Source organism: Phaseolus vulgaris, chromosome 1 (assembly GCF_000499845.2).
Source record: "Phaseolus vulgaris cultivar G19833 chromosome 1, P. vulgaris v2.0, whole genome shotgun sequence".
Taxonomy (NCBI): Eukaryota; Viridiplantae; Streptophyta; class Magnoliopsida; order Fabales; family Fabaceae; genus Phaseolus; species Phaseolus vulgaris.
Window position 1 is genome coordinate 27,940,752 of NC_023759.2, and position 9,374 is coordinate 27,950,125.

The following is a 9,374-nucleotide window of genomic DNA, read 5'->3' on the forward strand; positions in this document are numbered from 1 at the left end:
GGCGAGACCACAGGGAAGGTGTATGAAGGCCCTAACTCGCCAGTTTCAGTAGAGATCGCACTCCTAAGTTAGCTATGCACTGGGCAGTACCATGCATAAGTAACTTAGCCAAAATAAGAGTAGAAGCAGCGCCAAGTCAGGGAGCCTCCAGATGATGGCACGTGTACAGTTGGATGCGAGCCACGTGTCCAGGTCTGTAACTGCCAGGAGAGAGAAAACCACCAGGTATATAAGAGTTCTTAACAGATTTTCTAAGGTACGCGCGTTCAGTTCATACACTTTACGCTTGCGAGTGACAGAGCTGTTTGTGAGAGAGAGAGTTTGCACGGTTCCAGTTCTTAGTATTTGGTGATACCGTCACTGACTTGAGCGTCGGAGTGCGATCGGCCGCAGCGGCGCCGTATCGTTTCTTTGCAGGTTCTTGAGATAGATCCAGAGGAGGAACGGAAGTGAGAAGCGGCGCGCACGTCGATCCTTTGACGAGGCATTCTCCAGCGCTCCGGTCAACAGGCAGGATCAAGTTGTGTTGCACTTTAATACAAGAGCTCTATATTCTTGTGTTTATCTTTCTGTTTTTAGGCTTATTTTGAGTTTTATTGCTGTTTTCTTAATTGTGCCTATCAAGTGTTTGTGTTTTTTCCTTTTTGAATCCATACAAGTTTTGTCACAGTCATGTTTTTTCAAGAATGTCATCACTTCTTGTAGTACTTTTATTGCATCTTTTGTTTCTTGCTTTGGTGTAATACAGTTTTCTGCATTTGTATCTTGATCCTTTGTGCATTTTCTGTTTTAGAATTGAGTTCATACTTGTATTTTAGACCTATACAAGTTCCTATACATCATTTTCCATCATGTCTTTGCTAGTTCTTAATTTTGTTTTTCATTCCTGTTAGGATTCCTCTGTTTTTCTGAAAACGTGCTTACTGTTTTTCTTATTGCAATTGATTTACTCTCTGGAAAATGCTGAAATTCTGGATTTATGTTCTTCAAAGTGTTATAAAAGCATATAAAAAAGAAGTACTCAAAAATTCAAAGTACACAAAAAATGATAAATAAAATATGAAAAGTGTACAATTCTGCCAAAAAAATACGGTAATCTGGCAGCGATTTTGAAAAATTTATCTCAATTAATTGGCTTACTGTTTTTGAGTAATTCCAGTGCCATTTTTGATCTAAGATCTTGAAGTTTCTGTGGTTAAATTTTCATAATCTAGTTCGCTCTACATCGTTGCATTTAAATCAGTGAACATCAAGCACAGTTTGAATAAAAAAATATTTTTTCCAGTAGCTTGTTTTTTGTTTTTCTTCATCTACTCTAGAGCTTTTCTTTAAGTATTCTTTTGTGTGCCTACTTTTTCATTGAGTTCCTTATTTTCTTGCTTGTCTTTTGTTCATTATTCTTTGAGTTTGTCTTACATCTAGTATTCCTTTTGTTATAGCCTTTTATTGCTTATACCTTTTCTTGATTGTCTTTATTGCTTCTTTGGTTTTGTTGTGGTTGGCTTTGAGATTGGTGTGCCTTGCTTTGACATCTTTCAGTTGAGGATTCCTAAGACCTCAAGATCAGATTGGTGCAGGGACATTATTTCTTTGAGAGTGCCTTCTTTTCAAGCCAAATTTACTTCGGCAGTTTTGGTTACCAAATTATTTTTTTTAGCTAACTTTGTTTCTTAACTTCTTTGCTGTTTTTGTGTGTTTGCTGTTTTCATTTGCAAATGGCTGGCTATTCAAGTGGTGCATCTTACAAACAGCACTCTCCTTCCAAAGCTTCGGCCCTTGGTAAATTACATGAAGCTCAACGCACCATTAGGCGTTTGGAAGAGAAATTGCAAAAGATGAAGGTGCAACAAGCTAGGCCATCTCACTCTCTCCATGATGGACATTGTACCGTCCCGGTCATCGGGTGTGATGACGTGGACAAGAGAAAGGTAGGTGGTCAAGAAGTCAACATAGTCGCCGTATAGTCAACATAGTCGCCGTATAGTCAACATAGTCAACATAGCGCAAGAGATACGACGCTTAAGTTAAAGCCCAAGTGGCCGCAAGGTTATACATTGCACTCCAGATAAGGGAAGTCCATGGGTCGGATACGCTAAGATCCTAAAGATAGCGGCGCAAGGACCTTTTCCAAGGAACCCTAGATAATAGCAAGCAACGCAGAGGTAAACCCTAGTTTTCACCTATATAAAGGGCATGAAGAGCCCTAGTAAGGTACGCTTTCATAGTTATACAGAGCACTAAACCCTAGTTGTTCTTGACGGCACACCCAGCTGTGAGCACAAGGCAATTAGGGCAACACAGTTCCAGTCATTGAGATAATCATACAGTCTCTAGTCACTTTGGTGTTTCTCGCTAGCTGACTTGATCGTCGGAGTGCAAACGGCCGCGAGGGCGCCCCTTTGTTCTTCTTTTTCAGGTACTCGTAGACAAGGCAGAACGAAGGTGCTCTAGCTCGTGGGGACAAGCCACTCGTAAAGACGACCCAGGTCAACCGACCGGAACATTTGGCGCCCACCGTGGGGCTCGATATAAAACATCAGTCCCACCACACAAGTTTTTCAGTGCCAGTTGCAGTTTCCGACCTAGTTCCAGCCCTCAAATCGCAGATAGTCAAGGGGGGCTTCCAAAAACCACGAACATGAGACCCGCACGCACTAGGAGCGAAGAGCTGACCATACAACAAATCGTGGAGAAGCCCTCCAATCAGTGAATGAAGAAGCCAAGGCTGACCAGTTAAGGCCATTCCTTGAGCGTGGAATGTGGCAAACCTTAAGTTGTATTTCAGCTAAGATATTCGTGCTTAATGCTTTCTCTTTGAACAATGTGTGATAAATCTGTTCTTGGAAGATGATGCATTTAACTTTGTTGATTTATCTGAATTGGCACATGATAAGTTGACCTAGCTCGGTATAAGTACGAGCATAGGCGCTCTGTGGAATTAATCTGTTTTTTGATTTGTTTATGCACAACACAGGTAAAGTCAACCCAGCTCGGTGTCAGTGCAACCACTCGAGTATAGCCGCCCCGTGAGTAAATGGTTACCTAGTGCCAGGTAAGACAGGGGCATGAGCGCCATGCAGGAGAGCCCGTCAGCTCGACCCAAGGGTTCGGGGGAGGTCATCGGTGATTGGGCACAAGAGGTGAGTAGTGAGCTCAACTCAGATGTTGGTCAGCCCAGAAAAGGTAACAAAGATAAAAAAGATATTTTATCTGTTGCGATATTATTCCAAAGATAAAAGATAATCTAGAGATAAAAGATAAAGAAATATTTTATCTGTTGTGATATTATTTTAGAGATAAAAGATAAAGAAATATTTTATCTGTTGAGATATTATTCTAGAAATAAAAGATAAAGAAATATATTATTTCAGAGATAAAAGATAAAAAAATATATTATTCTAGAGATAAAAGATAAAGAAATATATTATTCTAGAGATAAAAGATAAGGAAATATTTTATCTGTTGAGATATTATTTTGGAGATAAAAGATAAATAAATATTTTATTTGTTGAATATTATTTTGGAGATAAGAGATAAAAGGATATTTTATATATTGTGATATTATGCTGGAGATAAAAGATAAAAAGATATTTTATCTGTTGTGATATTATTATGAAGATATTGTGATATTATTCTGGAGATAAAAGATAAATAAATATTTTATCTGTTGTAATGTTATTCCCAAAGATAAATTATTATTATTTTTATCATGTTATTCTGAAGATGACGTGAACAATTAATTATCATTTAAATTTGTTGTGATATCGTTATCATGATCATGATTCTTGTTGCTGGTCATAGAGCATAGTAGTGAAAAAGTACATGTCTAGGAAAGTTCTGGCGAGGAAAGACTTGGTATTTAAGCATGTCCGTTGGTGACCCACCTCTCTTTCCTGGGAACTTACCTGGTGTACTAGTTCACGATCTACAACACGCAAAAAAGATCAACTTTGACAAATTTTTCAGAACTCGTGTGTCGAGAATGACAAATTATTATGTCGTACCGTAGCTCGACGGTAAAGGGCAGTACAACATCAAACTTTTACACCATGCAGGGTCATAGAAATGTTGGACGACAAAGCCAGTCGGTGAAAAGTCAAAGCCGTCAGGACAACTCCTCTAACAGGTACATTACGACTCATGTGCACTGACCCTTGGCTCAGAGACAATCTGGACATGGGCACCCTTGATCGCAGCTCACCACCGTTGTTGTTCGAGCCTTTGAACAGGTCCGTAGCGACTCTCAAGTCGCCGCTCGCCACCGTTTTGGTTTGCCCCTTTGTCTTTTGATCCGGTCGGTCATCGGTAGTCGATGATGTTAGCAGAAGATAACCACGTGGACCACCCGCAGGGTGACACGTGGATCAGGTGGCAGAGAAATCAGGGAGGAGATCACCCAGAACGGTGATCGGTGGTCAGTAACCGAGTGCCCACCGACAGATCAGTTCAAAGATAAACACCCGGGGGGAGAACGCGAGAAGCAATAGAACACCGATCAGTCATCGGGTGCATGGTCATCGGGGTTTCGTGTTACACGCAGTTAAACTGGGACTGAGATTCCCAGCGAGAGCGTTACGCATAGACCTCGCATGATCATACCTCAGAGAAAGAGGAGCTCCTCGCCGGTAGAATCGTGCACGAGAGTGGCCTGAGGGAGTTAGTAAACCAGTCAGTGATTGGTGACTCTCTCAACCCATTACGTGCATGACATCGTGAAGGGGAAATCGTGTATGCAGAGAGCAATGCTTGGTGAGTGTGCCTAGTCCAGCCACACCTGGCGTTCTCCTAGGAGTGTGCGATTCACCCAGATGGAAGAAACGCGCTAAGTTACTCCGCAAGGGAATAACTTAGGCGCACAAAGAGATGCGCTAGAGCCCTTCAGGTAGTGGCACGTGTACGGTTAGATGTGAGTTGCATGCCTCCACGTGTCACCATCTGAGAGGGGCGCGGCTAAGATAAAGGTGCACTCCGCGTCGTGAAAGGTACACACAGAAAACACAGACACCCACGTCTTTACTGATTGTGGTACGTTTCGCACAAAAGCATAACAGAATTCTGACACACGCAGAGAATAGCGTAACAGAATTCTGTTAGGCACAGACACAGAGAGAGAATAAAAAGAGAATCAGAGAGAGATTCAGGGACACATTATTTTGTTGGTGATTCTGTGACCTAACTTGAGCGTCGGAGTGCAAACAGCCGCTAGAGGCGCTGCCTGTGTGTTTTGCAGGTTGCGTTTGAAGTTCCCGGAGAAGGTTCTAAGAGCATTCTTGTAGATAGCACAGTTGCATAGGCGGGGTAAGGAAGCGACAAAGCAATTCCTCCACGTTAGAGTTGGCGACAGGATCATTTGGCGCCCACCGTAAGGCACGTGTGAATCGTGGTCCCAGCCACACCAAAGTTTCTGGAGTTTCTCAAAGTCTTTGCTGAGTTTTTGCTGAGAAAATGAGGAGAACAAGACAAACATCACCTGCGCCATCTGCTGAGGAAGGAGCTGTGACAATGGCGCAGGTCCTGGAGATGATGCGTGCGCTGCAGGACAATGTCGCAGCGTCGAGAGCTGAACAAGAGAAGATGCAGGCGGAGTTGGCTGCATCGCAGAGTAGGAACGACGAGCTAAATCGCGTTAATGAGGAGCTGAGAAGGACGTTATAGACGTAGAAGGAACGCGCAGTTGGAGAAGGGATGTCGATGCCACCATCGCATCCGAGAGCGTTCCCTATGCCATTCTCCCCTGAAATCATGCAAACCGTGGTACCTCCCAACCTAGTGAGAGTGCAGGCGTCGTTCACAGGGGTAGAAGATCCAGAAGCGCATCTGACGGTGTTCCACACTCAAATGATGCTGTCTAGGGGCTCAGATGTCGTGTATTGCAAGATGTTCATGAGTACACTAAGTGGAATCGCCATGGAATGGTTCGTGAGTCTACCAGAGGGTCATATCACGTCCTTCCATCAGTTTTCGAAGCTTTTCACTGAACAGTACATCGTTAACAGAGCACCTTCAGTGGTGTCGTACGATCTGTTCAATGTACGCCAATATCAAGGTGAGTCGCTGAAAGACTACCTCAACTGCTTCGGAGCACAAGTGGTTAGGTTGCCCAGCAAGGACGAGGATATGCTGGTGCATGCGTTTAAGAAGGGAGTGCTGCCTGGTCCCTTCAGTGAGTCGCTCATCAGAAGCCATCCCAGCACCTTTGCCGAGATCTGGCGACGTGCGGTGGCGCACATAGTGGTAGAGACAGAGGTTTCTGAGAAAAGAGGAAGTGCTGCACCACTGAAGCCGCGTGGAGGACAGGGGAAGCAACAGCAGCACACGAGGGTGCATGAGGCAAAGGAGGGAAAGAAGGTGCAGCGAAAACCTCGTCCTTATGCACCCAGGAAGGACCAGGGCAGAGGGCGTGCAAGGGAGAGTAATGCACCCCAAGATACGATTTCATGGTAGGGTTGGCGGATCTGATCGCCCTTCCTGCCATAGCCGCGAGACTCCGAGTACCAGAGAAGACAGACAAAGTACTTGGGAGGAAAAAGAACGAGTGGTGTGAGTTTCACCAAGCCTTTGGTCACACACTCCACTCCTGCTTGACGTTGGGACACCAGCTGGCGAAGTTGGTAAAGTCTGGGTTCTTGGCAGATTACTTACGGGAGGCGCAGGGTGATCGCGCATCAGGGGCCCAGGCAGGAGAACAGCAGCATGAAATCCCTGTGCACGGGGAGGTGCAGACGATTGCGGGGGGCTTCTCCGGTGGGGGATGCACCGCATCACAAAGAATAAGGTATGCTCGATCGGTTATGGCCGTGGACTCAGTGGACGAGGGCCATTTCCCCGAGGTAGATATCACTTTCAAGAAAGCTGATCTACGGGACGTTGTACCGCACGACAACAATCATGTGGTCATCTCCCTCATCACAGCAGGAAGGCGAGTGCACAGAGTGCTCGTAGACCAAGGGAGCTCGGCAGACATCATGTTCTGGCCGACGTTCAACAAGTTGCAGCTGTCCCCCGATCAACTAAGGCCATATACCGGATGTCTTTACGGCTTTGAGGGGATCAGGTAGAGGTGCGGGGGTACATTGAGCTGAGGACGACATTCACTGATGGAACAACAGCCCGCACCGAAAAGATAAGGTACTTGGTGGTCTTGCGTATAACATCTTGCTGGGAAGGCCAACACTCGATAGGTTGGGTGCAGTGCCATCGACGAGGCACATGAAGCTGAAGCTGCCGTCGATGGAGGGGTCCGTAATAACCATCAAGTCAGATCAGGCTGAGGCTAGGCGCTGTTATGTGAATAGCCTCAGGCAAAAAAGGAGCATATGCCATGTCACCTCAACACCACCACCAGGTATGCTCGAAGAGCGATCGGTGGTTAGGGGAACGCGTGGCGATCAGGAGATGGAGGCTGCTACGCTGGGGGGCTCCCAGGTAGCTCAGGTGGAAGCAGAAGAGGAAGGCATGATCACTCCTCGCGAGTCAGGGATCGCGAGGGCGGTCATCGCCAGCGAGAGAAGACCCACCCAGCTGAGGGATGGGTAGAAGTAGATATAAGGGGGAAAAAGTTCAAGTTGGGAGGATCGCTCAGCGAAGAAGAACGAGGGCTGATCGCCGGGGTGATCGAGAAGCACATGGGCGCGTTTGCATGGTCAGCATCTGACATGCCAGGGATCGACTCTGACTTCCTTTGCCATCGCCTGTCGATGGATCCTAAAGTCCGACCTGTGCGTCAGAGGCGAAGTAAATTCAACGAAGAGAAGAGGAAAGTGATCAACGACGAAGCGCAAAAGCTCCTTGCCGCAAGGCACATCAGGGAGATCCAGTACCCTGAGTGGCTAGCGAACGTGGTACTGGTTCAGAAGCTAAACGACAAGTGGAGGATGTGCGTGGACTTCACTGATCTCAACAAGGCATGCCCCAAAGATTCCTACCCTCTACCCAGTATAGATGCTCTAGTGGATAGCGCATAAGGGGGGAAGCTACTCAGCTTCTTGGATGCATTCTCAGGATACAACCAGATCAGAATGCACCCCAGGGATGAATGCAAGACAACATTCATGACTGAACGGTCTTGCTACTGCTACAAGGTAATGCCGTTCGGGCTGAAGAATGCGGGGGCTACCTACCAGCGACTTATGGATAGGGTGCTCTCGCCCATGCTTGGAAGGAACGTGCATGCATATGTAGATGACATGGTGGTCACAACCCGAGAGAAGGAGCATGATGTGGCCGATCTGGAGGAATTATTGACCACCATCGCCAAGTACAGGTTGAAGCTCAACCCTGAGAAATGTATTTTTGGCGTGGAGGCTGGGAAGTTCTTGGGTTTCCTCCTGACAGAGCGTGGAATCGAAGCTAACCCAGAGAAGTGCGCAGCAATCGTGGCGATGAGGAGTCCAACGACGGTGAAGGAGGTGCAACAACTCACCGGTCGGTTGGCAGCAATATCCCGGTTTATGTCCGCTGGAGGGGAGAAAGGTCATCCGTACTTCCAATGTCTTAAGCGCAACAGCAAATTCCTTTGGACACAGGAGTGCGAGGAGGCCTTCATCAAGTTGAAGGAGTACCTGGCAAGCCCACCGGTCTTGCGTAAACCACAAGTGGGCACCCCTCTTCGTCTATACTTTGCTGTGACGGAGAGAGCAGTCAGTTCAGTCCTGGTACAAGAGCAAGATCAGGTTCAGAAGCCTGTGTACTTTGTGAGTAAGGTACTGCAAGGCCCTGAAACAAGGTACCAAGCCCTCGAGAAGGCTGCCCTGGCGGTGGTATTTTCAGCGAGAAGACTCAGACATTATTTCCACAGCTTCACAGTAGTGGTAATGACAGATTTTCCCATCCAAAAGGTGCTAAAGAAACCATACGTAGCGAGAAGGATGGTCAAGTGGGTGGTGAAATTGTCAGAATTCGACATTCAGTACGAGCCCCGAGGACCGATAAAGGGGCAGGTGTTCGCCGACTTTGTGGTCGAGCTAACGTCGGTCGCGACACCTTCAGAAGGTTTAGACTTCCGATGGGTATTAGCAGTGGATGGCTCCTCCAATCAACAGGGGAGCGACGCGGGGGTCATTTTGGAAGGCCCGAACGGAGTGCTGATCGAGGAGTCCCTCCGCTTTGCCTTCAAGGCTAGCAACAATCAGGCGGAGTATGAAGCCCTGATCGCAGGAATTTTGCTAGCAAGAGAAATGGGAGCAAGAAGTCTGGTTGCTAAGAGTGACTCTTTGCTAGTCATCGGGCAAGTTACAGGGGAGTTCCAGCCGAAAGATCCCCAGATGGCGGCCTACCTAGGATACGTACAGCTCCTGAAAATGTCATTCACCGAGTTTGAACTAGTTCATGTGCCGAGAGAGCAAAATGCCAGAGCAGACCTGCTTGCCAAGCTG

General features: G+C 46.7%; 1 protein-coding gene across 1 annotated transcript; it reads left to right on the forward strand.

Annotated features, from left to right (window-relative positions):
• Positions 1 to 5,685: 5,685 nt before the first annotated feature.
• Positions 5,686 to 6,444, forward strand: LOC137815817 (uncharacterized). Its single transcript, XM_068618930.1, has one exon. The coding sequence runs from the start codon at positions 5,686 to 5,688 to the stop codon at positions 6,442 to 6,444; it is 759 nt and encodes a 252-aa protein (XP_068475031.1).
• The last annotated feature ends 2,930 nt before the right edge of the window (positions 6,445 to 9,374 follow it).

Bases quoted from the DNA above. Each gene is read 5' to 3' on its own strand.
- LOC137815817 (XM_068618930.1), top strand. From the start codon at position 5,686: ATGTCGATGCCACCATCGCATCCGAGAGCGTTCCCTATGCCATTCTCC.